Source organism: Mobula birostris, chromosome 15 (assembly GCF_030028105.1).
Source record: "Mobula birostris isolate sMobBir1 chromosome 15, sMobBir1.hap1, whole genome shotgun sequence".
Lineage (NCBI taxonomy): Eukaryota > Metazoa > Chordata > Chondrichthyes > Myliobatiformes > Myliobatidae > Mobula > Mobula birostris.
Window position 1 is genome coordinate 46,950,153 of NC_092384.1, and position 12,803 is coordinate 46,962,955.

At 38.2% G+C, this 12,803-nt stretch overlaps 1 protein-coding gene across 3 annotated transcripts; it reads left to right on the forward strand.

Moving 5' to 3' along the window:
* The first annotated feature begins 339 nt into the window (after positions 1–339).
* On the forward strand, positions 340–9,810 carry LOC140210604 (uncharacterized). Of its 3 annotated transcripts, XM_072279721.1 has the most exons (5): positions 824–897; positions 2,749–3,055; positions 5,000–5,138; positions 7,041–7,180; positions 7,727–9,810. In XM_072279721.1, exons 3-5 carry the CDS (start codon positions 5,022–5,024, stop codon positions 8,538–8,540), a joined length of 1,071 nt encoding a protein of 356 aa, XP_072135822.1. In that variant the 5' UTR covers positions 824–897; positions 2,749–3,055; positions 5,000–5,021; the 3' UTR covers positions 8,541–9,810. The 3 variants fall into 3 exon arrangements, with proteins under 3 accessions (XP_072135820.1, XP_072135823.1, XP_072135822.1); XM_072279719.1 differs by lacking the exon at positions 2,749–3,055 and having other exon boundaries at positions 340–897; XM_072279722.1 differs by lacking the exon at positions 2,749–3,055 and having other exon boundaries at positions 759–845.
* Positions 9,811–12,803: the final 2,993 nt, after the last annotated feature.

Here is a 12,803-nt window from a genome sequence, read left to right on the forward strand (position 1 = left end):
CACCTGCCTGGAGAATATTGTGCCAAGGGGTCACCGGTGTCTACGCATCCGTCAGCAGTAATCTGATCAGGTTCCTTCGGGGATAAAGTCATTGCAAATTCTAATTAGTCAGGCACTCGGAGCTGGTGAGTGAATACATGGAATTTTAAAGAAGACTGCATGAAATACAAGGATTTCTTTTTTAAATCTTCGAAATAGTGTCCATTTTCTTCTGGTAACGCCCACTAAAGATTGACAGCAGGGGACGACGCTTTCAATTTCCAATTAACAACAACCGATTGGCGGCGACGATTAGCATAGCAGACATACTTAACTCTATTGGAGCCAGAAGACATTTGAAGGAAATGTGCTTTCAGTTGTAGCACTCAATTTATTAAATAATTTCTTCAGTGTGAAATCTATTTTTACCGGAACAGAGAGAACGTTATACAATATGCCATTGATTTAAATAACCTGGCAGCAGGCAGCGCGATGGGCAAATACGCTTGACGAGGAAAGGACCTAAAGATGGGCAAAGTTCATCTTCTAAATTTACTTCTCATCTTTTTTTCCTCCGGTCCTGCTGTAGGGTTTCGGCTCAAAACATCGACTGTGCTTTTGTTCCGTAGATGCTGCTTGGCCTGCTGAGTTCATCCAGCATTTTGTGTTTGTTGCAAAGTTTTTTTTTGCAAAAAAAGTACGAATAATGAGAGCCTGTCAGCTGAAAGTAGCTGTAATTGGAGCAGGGGCAAGTGGACTCTGTGCCGCTCGTCACCTTCTGGCCAAGCCGCACATCTTCGCCCCTCCGGTGGTATATGAGCACTCTGATTGTGTTGGAGGTACTTGGGTTTACACGGAGAGAACGGGTAATGACGACCATGGTCTGCCTATACATTCCAGCATGTACAGAGACCTAAGGTGCTGTACATCACATGCCTTATCATCAGACTGATAATATAGAACACGATTCTGTAGATCTTACGTGAATGTAAATGATTCAACTTATGTTTTCTATTGCGTAATATTTGCCCGGATTCGAAGGCATTAAAGCTGAAGTAAGATTGCTTTGAGGGGCTGTATTTGTAACAAACGAAAGGATATTTTCGAACTACTATATTTTTTCAATTCGTAAATGCGGCAGAAGTTTGCTCAGTAGTGCAGACTGGGTTGCTGTGATGTACACTATTTAAATTACACTTTTTCTCTGTCCTTTCTTCCAAGATGGACGGCTTCATACTTTACAAAATTAAAGCCTGAATGCCATTTTTCTTATTCACTTAACTTATGTATAATGCTTAGAAGACTGTCGTCTTAACAGTTCGTTTCACACCAATATTTATATCAATGGCAGATCTGGATACAATATACTTGGCCCCTTTAACGAAAACAAACTGCAAATTACTGATATTACTGTTTCCATCTAGTTATGTTTGCCAGAGAGAAAATGGTCCACTTAACCCCGATCCCTCTTGTTTGTCGATTTATGATATAGTTAGAAGAGAAACAGGCCCATCTAGTCAGTACACACTATTATTTTGTCTAGTCCCATTGACCTGCTCCCAGACCGTAAGATCTAGGAGCAGAATTAGGCCATCTGGCCCATCTAGTTTGTTCCACCATTCAATCATGTCTGATCCTTTTTTTAAAATCATCTCCTCAACCCCAGTTCCCGGCCTTCTCCCAGTAACCTTTGATGCCATGTCCATAGCCCCCCATGATAAATAATGAACAATTTGGCCTTGCCCACAAAATTATATTTTGAAATAAAGAAAAGGTGGAGGGGGCATAAACTTTGGGTTTTCAGGTAGGATCAAGACTGCAGTAAAAAAAATAAGGATGTTGATAAGGAAAAGGAAAACCTCCAGCAGTGCAACATCATTTAAAAAAAAGGCTTATAACTATTTGGAAATTTTTTGTGGGAGAACCCAGCAACAAATGCTATATTATGTAAAATAAAAGAAGCCTAAGAAATCCTAGTGAGAACAAATGGCTGAAGTTAAGGGAGAACTTGGGACCCATGGGGAGAGAGGTAGGGAGTTCAGAAGCTTAATGGCCTGAGGGAAGTAGCTGTTTCCCATCCTGACCATTCTTGTCTTTATGCATTGGAGTTTCCTGCCTAATGGTAGAAAATTAAAGAGGATGTCGGGTGGATGGGTGGGATCCTTGATAATACTAAGGGTCCTGCATACGCAGTGCTCCTGATAAAAGTCCCCGATGGATGATGGGGACTATGATCCTCTTGGCCATTCTCACAGTTCTTTATAGGGACTTCCAGTCCGATGCCCTGCTGCTCCCATACCAGATGGAGGTACAGCTTGTCAGGATGCTGTCAAAGGTGTGCCTGTAAAATTCATTTAAGGTGGTGGTGGGGAGCCTCAGTTGCCTCAATCTCCTCAGGAAGTGGAAGAGCTGCTGGCCTTCTTATTCAGGGAGGTGGTATTGAGGGACCCAGCTGTGGTCATCCATGATGTGACCTCCCAGGAACTTGGCCTTCTTATTCAGGGAGGTGATATTGAGGGACCCAGCTGTGGTCATCCATGATGTGACCTCCCAGGAACTTGGTGCACTTAACTCTCACTATGGACGAGCTATGTATGTGCAAAGGGGATTGGTTCATCTGCACTTTCCTGGGGCTCAACACCAAATGTTATCTGACTGATGCCGAGTCCTGTGACATGTAAAGTACTGTTCAGATAGAAAATATTTACGGTATTTTAGGTTTGTCAAAGTTGGCAAGTCACTAACTGATCTTTGATTTTTGCATTTTAGTTGGTCTATAATTTGCACTCACTCTGCCTTTCACCTGAAAAATATAAAGGCAATAAAAATTGAAGGAAACAGATGGCGGTAGAAAAATACATTTTCTGCCCCATTTGCTGGGTTTGGCTACAACAACTACACAATACGACATATGAGGAAAACAAAATAAAATTCCAAAATGGTAAACAGATGACTGCAGTTGGTAAGGAAAAAAAACCGGTGCAGAGAGCCATTGCCGAGAGCTGGCTCTATAGAAAAGGAGGGAGTAAGACACACTGGACTTACTGGGAACTACGGAATGAAAAATAAGATTGGGGTAAGAAGAAAAATATAATTATATTTTCAGCTTCTTTTCTACACGCAATGTAGGATGATACAATTCATAAGTGGGTCATTTGGCTTAAAATGTTAGGCATTTACTCTTTATATCATGCTCTTTGTAGATGTACTTTTTCTTTCAGCTGAAGTATTTAACGACTATGTTTATATGAAGGAGGGTGCTTTTCCATTTCTTTGCATTTTGGAACAACTCACTATCAGATAATTTTTACCTCCTGTACGTTTCTTTACCAATGACTTTTAATCTTTAGCTTAATCAGTATGATCGCTTATCTACCACTGGGATCAGATTGTAATTGTTAATAGTAGAGATTTACTGAGGTTCAATCATCATGATGTTTAATCTTTTTGCTCCTGCTGAGGAATGTAAGCACTGTACACTGTTTATTTTTCTGACATTTAAGTGACTGGAAAATCATATGCAGTATTCATACAAATTATTATCAATAAGCAGTATAAGCAAAAAGCAGTGTCTATACTCATGACTGTGTGGCTAGGTATAGCTCAAATACCATCTATAAATTTGCTGCTGATACAACCATTGTTGGTAGAATCTCAGATGGAGACGAGAGGGTGTACAAGAGTGAGATATTGTCGTGGCTATCCCTTGAGGTCGAGGATGATAGTCTTCGTTTCATACAGAGCGAAGATGCCTGTGCGTGTATTTGTTTAATGTGTACTTGATGTTGCACTCCAAGAAGCACACGGTACTTCACAAATCAACCAACTGATTCCAATGCCATGGATACCACGACGATTGGAGCTGATGGATTTGTTGCAGCCTTCATCCGGCTGTTCCACCGTTGCGGTCTTGGTTGGATTGTTCTTTGTCAGGGACCTCACCCTCGACCTTACTGCCATGGGTGACCCTACCAGGAGCATAGCTCCAGACAGCATTGCTCTCAGGATCACAGGACCACACAAGCTTCTCCACCACAACAAGTTGACAATCCACGGAGAAGAAGAGTGAGATACGCCAACTAGTGGAGTGGTGTCTCAGCAACAACCTTGCACTCAATGTCAGTAAGATGAAAGGTGACTGCGGACTTCAGGAAGGGTAAGACGAAGGAACACATACCAATCATCATAGAGGGATCAGAAGTGGAGAGAGTGAGCAGTTTCAAGTTCCTGGGTGTCAAGATCTCTGAGGACCTAACCTGGTCCCAACATATTGATGCAGTTATAAAGAAGGCAAGACAGCGATTATACTTCATTAGGAGTTTGAAGAGATTTGGTATGTCAAGAAAAACACTCAAAAACTTCTATAGATGTACCGTGGAGAGCATTCTGACAGGCTGCATCACTGTCTAGTTTGCAGGGGGGGGCTACTACACAGGAGCGAAAGAAGCTGCAGAGGGCCGTAAATTTAGTCAGCTCCATCTTGGGTACTAGCCTACAAAGTACTCAGGACACCTTCAAGGAGTGGTGTCTCAAAAAGGCATCATCCATTATTAAGGATCCCCAGCACCCAGGGCATTCCTTTTCTCATTGTTAACATCAGGTAGGAGGTACAGAAGCCTGAAGGCACACACTCAGCGATTCAGGAACAGCTTCTTCGCCTCTACCAGATGATTCCTCAACAGACATTGAACCCATGAACACTACCTCACTTTTTAATATATATTATTTCTGTTGTTGCACGATTGTTAAGCTATTCAATATACATATACTGTAATTGATTTACTTACTTTTTCTTCCATATTATGTATTGCATTGAACTACTGCTGCTAAGTTAACAAATTTCACAACACATGCTGTGATAATAAACCTGATTCTGATTTCTTACTAGCTATAAAAGGTTTGAAATTGACACGCATAATATCAGCTTATAATTTTGACTCCAAATCTCACTTGTTGCCTCAATCTATTTGATTTGGAAAGTTGTATTTTGTTTTTGTTTTCTCTTTTATTTATCCTTTAGGACAAATCTTCCAAAAGAAGTCATGGGATTCCCAGATTTTCCATTTGAAGTTGGCCCCCCTTCTTTCATTCATCACACTGATGTGAGAGCATATCTGGAAAGATATACTAATCGCTTTGAAATTCAGCCGCACATAAAGGTATATGTAAGGTGTAAAAAGAATGAACACTGATCATTTACAGTTCTGAACTTTTCATAAGAATTCCTATTGAGAAGGATGTTTATCTTTTATTTTGATAATATTATTGATAAAGCCACGTTTATTATTTAACAGCAACACACATAAATGTTGCCGGTGAACGCAGCAGGCCAGGCAGCATCTCTAGGAAGAGGTAGAGTTGACGTTTTGGGCCGAGATCCTTCGTCAGGACCTGCTGCCTGGCCTGCTGCGTTCACCAGCAACTTTTACGTGTGTTGCTTGAAATTCCAGCATCTGCAGATTTCCTCGTGTTTATGTTTTTATTATTTAACAGTACTGGGTTTTGCAGAATACTGTAATGATTATGAAACTGTACAAAGTTGAAGTCATTATACTTCAAAAGTTCAACAGCTTTAGGATTTCCATGTATTAACAGACGAATCTGGAAGATGCTATCAATGATTTGTTGCATGGTAGTAAGTTGATCTCTTGTGCTCATTATATTGTTTGATAAGGGAGTCTAAACATAGCCTAATTGACCATCATTGATATTATCAACTTACCAGAAAATAAGATCTGAGAGTTTGGCATTTAAAAAAAATCTTCCAGATGGTTTTTGTGTTAAAAATATTCTTTTCAAATTTTCAAAATACTATATTTATAGTGACTTGCAGATTTGTAGAGTTCCTTATGTTTAAAATTTTTAAGAGTAGTTTGAGCAGTTAAGTTTTTGGCTTTCATTTTTTTACATTTTTGAAAAGGTTCAATTTTTTAAAAATCTTAGCTAGAATGTTTATAAAAGATTTAAGAGTTCGATAAAGTTTTTGCCAGTTTAGAGGCATGGTGTACTCGACCATAAAATGTTTTTCACATTTTGTGGATGGGATCAATTTTGGCTGCCTGTATGATTTTCTTAGACTGTTCTCACAGTTCAAAACAGCTGACCACCAAGAATCATATTGGTATTTTTCTCAGATTCCCACTAGAAGGGAGGTAAACATTCTCCCCTTAGGGTCCAGTGGCAATATTAATTCAACAATGAGGGTAAAAATCATTCTAAAGTAAATAATTTTTAGGTGACTTTTGTTGGACAGGGTTATTATGGATCCTGAAACCTAAGTGGGTAGGTTTTCACATAGTTTTGACCTGTTTTCACATTGACACAAAAGGTTTTTTTTCTGTTGATCAGTGTGAATTAAGGTACCAATCTGCTGTTTTAACTGACTCATGGGACTAGATGGCCTTGTGCTTTTCCCTCCTATTTCCATTGTTTTTCATAGCATTCACTGTGACTAGAAGTAGCAAGTAAATCATTCTAGTTATTTATTCCTGAATCAATTAAGAAAAGGTGACTGTGATTTCTTCTTCCTCTTGAGAATTAAGTATTTGGCAAATTCAGTGCGCCCATGCAGCAAACATGGTACAGAATAACAGTACATTTCCATGGTTCTAGGAGAAAACAAAAGAGCAGTTCTTACTGGGGCTTGATGGGGTAAATGCATAATTGATGTTTCTGCCGACTGGGTCACATTCTCATGTAAGGGACTGGCCAACCAGAACAAAGGTAGTAAGAAGTTTCATCACTCAGGAAGGGTGAATCTTTGGAATTTATCATCCAACAGGGCAGTGAAGCATTTGTTGGTGATTATATGCAAGACCGAGTTCAATAGGTATTCAGATATTAAAAGAATCAAGGAATATTGAGGTAATAATGTAAAGGTAAAGGGCTAGCCATGACTGAGTGTGGGTAGGCAGAGCATAATGGTCCAGTCCTGCTTCTGTTCCTTTACGTTTGAATCCAAAGGATTAGCAGGATAAAATTTACTGGACAGTGATTTAAACAAATAAAATGGTACTTTCATCTACAAAATATGTGTGAATATTTGGTGCATCTTTTCACAGTTTCTCACATATGTTGAACTAGTGAATCCTGTATCTGAACCTACTGGAGCTGCTCAGAGTTCATGGGAAGTAACATCTTTGAATCTGAAGACTCACAGCCGTAGTATTGAGAGATTTGATTCAGTTATTGTCTGTAATGGGTGAGTCTATGACTTTTAATTGTTTTAATTATTGTGATTATAATAATGATGCCTTGTAATAATCCCCAAACATGGCAGATAATGTAGAATTGATGAATTCAGCAGAAGTAAATTTTCGAACAATATCTGACACATAACAATTAATTTTTCAGTCATAGAGTTTAATTCTTTCAGAACTTAATTATCAGAAATTGAAAAATTAAAAACATCGTTTTATCTTAAGGTGCTGCTAGTCCAGGTGGAGGGTGCTATTCTGGAAAGGCTTACTAACTTATTTAAAATGTCACTCAAATCCAAACAAAATCTCAGTTGTAGGCATAGGTAGCAAGTCTCATTTCATTGCTATTAACTACAAATTCCAGACTATGATTCCCTTAATTACAAAATTTGCAATAAGAAAGCAACTCCGAAATCATTTGAACACTGGATTACACCAAAGACATATCTAAAATTTAATTAACAAGATTTTATAAATGAATGTTGAGATCTATCATTAGAAAGTAATAGTTCATAAGTTTTTAGTATGTTTTCATTTTGTATTTTTAGCCACTATTCTGATCCTTGTATCCCACACATTCCTGAAATTGAGAATTTCAAAGGACAGACAATGCACAGTCATGAGTACAGGTCTGCTGAACCTTTTGTAGGGAAGAACTTGGTTCTGCTTGGTGCTGGTCCGTCTGGGATTGACATTGCTATGGAGTTGTGCTCAGTTGCCAAGCAAGTCGTCTTGATACATAAACATTCATTTACGTTCTCACACTTGCCTCCAAATTGCCTGTTAGTCAGAGGTGTGAACAGATTTTCGCGTACTGGTGTGATTTGTAATGATGGAATGGAATATCCTGCAGATGTATTCATGTTTTGCACTGGTTACAACTATTCTTTTCCTTTTCTTGCCACGGATGTGTGCTTAAATATCAAAGATCATAGAGTTACCCCACTTTACAAGCACATTGTACACACCACTTTTCCAGCTCTCCTTTTTATTGGTTTATGTAAAACTGTTTGCCCTTTTCCTTTGTTTCACTATCAGGTCTTATTTGCTTTAGCAACATTAGATGGTACGTACAAATTACCATCTAAATCTGATATGGATGCGGCCACGGAACAGGAATACAAATCCTCTTTGCAAAATGGAATTTCTCACAAACACTTTCATAAATTAGATAGTCTTCAGTGGGATTATAATGACGAGTTGGCCCTTTTAGCCAAATGTGCCCCTTTATTACCTGTTATAAAAGACCTTTATGAGGCAAACAAGAAAATAAGACAACAGGATCTGTGCAATTATAAGAAATATAACTATGAGATAGTAGGCCCTGATACATGGATAAAGGTGAACTCAGAACCATTTTAAAATTGACTGTGTCCTTAACTTACCAAAGTTTGATCCATTCTGCAGAAGCCTTGCTACACACACTTAATTTGTAATAAGGTGGGTGAAGCAAAGATTGAGAAGGGAAGATAAAATTTATAAAGGGGCTCAGTCAAATTACTGTTAACTTCAGTACATTAGAAAATTAGGCATTTCCTCTTACATGTGTATCATCCTTCCTATCCAATATTTCTCTCCACAGTACGATAAAAACTGACTTGTTCAGTTAATCAAATATACAATAGCTTTATAACTGGAAAATGTGTATGCAAATGTAAATTATTGTTGTAACAATGTAGATAAGATCTTTGAATTTCTGCACTAAAAATCATGATTTATAGAATTGCATCAAGTTGTTTCTCTTTTGCTTAAACAAAGCTATTTGCTTGTTATTGTTGTTGGAAAAATTGGAACGTGTTTTTCAACCATCAAGCAGAATTATACTAACATGAAGGAATTATGTTTTGTTAACTAAGGGCACAGATAACAATTCTGAAAGTAGCCAAGCAATCCTATTTTCTTCAGATCATATTATAACAACAGTAATCAGTCTTACGTTAAATTCACTGTCCTATGAAGTAAAAGTAAACAAAGCTTTAAAAATTCCACTGGATTGAAGTGAAAAGAGTCATTCTGTGCTGTGGTTTATATCCTATGTTGTTAGCATCAATCCGTACGCTGATAAATATTTCTGTAAACCAGCACCATCATACTTTAAAACCTTTAATTACTACGTACGTTGGGATCATCTATTTTCTTTTGATTTATGTATTACCTAAAATGTTGCTTTTACAAATTTAGAGGTGCAAATTAAGTTGTACCTTGGTTGAAAGAATGGACCATACTTCTTGCTTTATTTCCTACACTGTAAAGGAACTGGATATTCCACTTCAGATACAAAATCAAGGTATGAAATGTAATGTGTAATGTACACTATTACATTAGTAATCATTTCTCGAAATGATTTGGATGAAGTATTAATAGTTTTATAAACATCAAGAACAAATCTGTAACAATAACATAGATTGATAAACTTGTCATTTTAAAAGAATTTGTGTACTTTTGGTACCACTGAATTTAATGATAAATATGATAAACTGAGGCATTTAGTAGAATGGGTGTTTTAGAATCACTATTATTTATGGTAATCCACCTTCCATGAGTGTAAAAAGGTACCGGAAATTCATGTTATGCAGCTATTTCAAAAATCAATAAAACAGCTTCACACAACAAGAATTACTGGTGTAATAAAATGCCAAATATAAAGTTATTTTTGTTCTATGTCTTACTTATCTATCTTTTCCTTCCTAATTTGTTTCCCAGCACTAGACATTAAGCCATGTTAAGAAGCCAGGAAAATAATGTGTCGAGAGAAGTTAGAGATCTTGCTTGGAATGGCTTGAGTGTGGCAAAGTAATCTGTTCATTAAGTTTTCTCTCAACTCGATGGAAAAATATCTAAAATCTGCTTCTACAAAACTAAAGCTAACATTATTAACAGCTGGTGGTTGCAGTTTATATCAGAATGGTCACTGGTAGTGTGCTGCAGGGGTCAGGGACTCCTGTTATTTGTTGGTTGTATAAATAATTTGGATGCAAATGAACAAAAATTGATCAGTAATCAAATGAATCAACCCATCAGTACTAATCAACAAGCTTTCAAACCTGGTCCTCCATATCTTTCTCCTTGACTTCCTCATCGAGAGATCACAGCCAGTGCAGATCGCAAATAACATCTCCTCCTTGCTGACAGCCAGTAAGGGAACACCTCAAGGAGATGTGTTTCACCCACTGCTCTACTCTGTCTTAACTCATGGCTGTGTGGCTAAGCACAACTCAAACACCATTTATAAATTCACTAATGACACTATATTTCATTAGGAGCTTGAAAAGATTTGGTATGTCACCAAAGACACTAGTAAATTTCTACAGATGTACCATGGAGAGCATCCTAACTGGTTGCATCACCATCTGGTATGGAGGGAGCACTGCACAGGATCAGAAAAAGCTGCGGAGAGTTGTAAACTCAGCCAGCTCCATCTTACGCACGAGTCTTCCCAGCATCAAGGACATTTCAAAAGGTGATGCCTTAAAAAGGTGGCATCTTCCTTTAAGGACTCCTGTCACTCAGGATATGCCCTCTTCTCATTGCTACCATCAAGAAGGAGGTCTGATTTCTCAATCTCACTGTGCATGCACGCTAGTGAATGACAATAAATTCAAACTTGAACTTAAATGAAAAAAAGTACAAGGATGTTCCTGAAGCTGGAGGGCTTGAGTTAAGAGGAGAGACTGGATAAACTAAAGCTTTTTTCCATGGAGAGTAGAAGGCTTAAGGAGTGACCTTATAGAGGTATATAAAAAGTTGCTCCTTAGGTTCCTTGTAAATCTTTTCCCCTCATCCAAAACTTGTGCCCCCTAATTTTGGACTCCCCTACTCTGGAAAAGACTGTTGCCATCTACCTTATCTATACCTCTGGAATTTTAAACATTTCTCTAAGGTTGCTGCTCATTCTCCTATGTTCCAAGGAATAAAGCCCTAGCCAGGCCAATCTCTCCCTATACCTCAGGCCTGGCTGGTGCTTTATTCTTTGGAACATAGGAGAATGAGCAGCAACCTTACAGAAATGCCTAGTCTGGCAACATTTTAATATTTTTTTCTGCATTCTTTCCAGTTTTCCTCCAAAAAAATTACAAAGAACTCCAAAGTGTAGTGTCACCAATGGCTTATATAACTGCAACAAAATGTCCTAACGACAATACTCAGTGCCCTAACAGATCTGTGTCACGGACTGTGATCCGTGTCACTGACTGATGCCTTCTTCATCACCATGTCTACCTGCTACACTGCTTTCAATGAACTCTGTAATTGTACTCTGAGGGCCTGTGTTTCATTACTCCCTAGTGCTCTACCATTCATAGGTCAAATCCGAGACTAGTGTGACTTAAAAGTGCATCATCTGACACTTAACTATATTGAAATCCATTTGCTACTCCATGGCCCATGTTCAAAAGCTTCAGTCTATCCAACTGATCAAGATCCTCCTGTAATCTATAATAACTTTCTTCACCATCAACAACACCTCCCAATTTCATGACATAATGCGAATGAGGTTTATTAACACTTTATGAAATGAGGTTTATGAAATTTGCTTTAGGCAGCAGTACAGTGCAATACATAAAATTACTATAAATTACAATAAGAATATATAAAAAATAAATTAGTGCGAAAAGGGAGCAAAATAGTGAGGTAGTATTCATGGACACTGGAAATCTGATGGCAGAAAGGGAAGCAGCTGTTTTTAAAATGATGAATGTGCATCTTCATGTATTGGATGTGGAGGCTCTTGGGGTGGTAGGTGAAGACAAAAGGAACTCTATCCCTGTTAAGGCAGCAGGAAGATGGGGTGAGTGCAGATGTCTGGGAAATGGAGGAGGTGGAGGAAGGGAAACCCCGTTCTTTTAAGGAGGAGGACATCTTTGAGGTCCTGGAAAGGAAAGCCTTATCCTAGGAACAGATGTGGTGGAGATGAAGGAACAGGAAACAGGGTGGAAAGAGGTATAGTCAACTTATCCATGGGAATTAGTAGATTTATGTTAAAAAATATTGGTAGACAGTAACAAAATAACGTTCCTCTGAACACGTAACTCACACACAACACATGAAGTAATATTACCACAAATAAATTGACAAATAAAATATTTTACAGAAGCTACAGTTGAAGTCAGAAGTTTACATACACCTCAGCCAAATACATTTAAACTCAGTTTTTCACAATTTCTGACATTTAATCCTAGAAAACATTTCCTGTCTTAGGTCAGTTAGGATCACTATTTTAAGAATGTGAAATGCCTGAATAATAGTAGAGAGAATGATTTATTTCAGCTTTTATTTCTTTCATCACTTTCCCAGTGGGTCAGAAGTTTACGTACACTTTGTTAGTATTTGGTAGCATTGCCTTTAAATTGTATAACTTGGGTCAAACGTTTTGGGTAGCTTTCCACAAGCTTCTCACAGTAAGTTGTTGGAATTTTGTTCCATTCCTCCAGCCAGAACTGGTGTAACTGAGTCAGGTTTGTAGGCCTCCTTGCTCGCACACGCTTTTTCAGTTCTGCCCACAGATTTTCTATCGGATTGAGGTCAGAAAATGATGTCAAGTCTGGTTCATCCTTGGGAGCAATTTCCAAATGCCTGAAGGTACCACGTTCATCTGTACAAACAACAGTACGCAAGTATAAACACCAT

What these genes read in the sequence shown, in the direction of transcription:
- LOC140210604 (XM_072279719.1), top strand. Translation starts at nt 686, where the DNA reads ATGAGAGCCTGTCAGCTGAAAGTAGCTGTAATTGGAGCAGGGGCAAGT. An exon ending in AGCATGTACAGAGACCTAAG is followed by an intron (nt 898 to 4,999) that starts GTGCTGTACATC and finishes TTTATCCTTTAG; the next exon opens with GACAAATCTTCCAAAAGAAG. An exon ending in AAATTCAGCCGCACATAAAG is followed by an intron (nt 5,139 to 7,040) that starts GTATATGTAAGG and finishes ATCTTTTCACAG; the next exon opens with TTTCTCACATATGTTGAACT.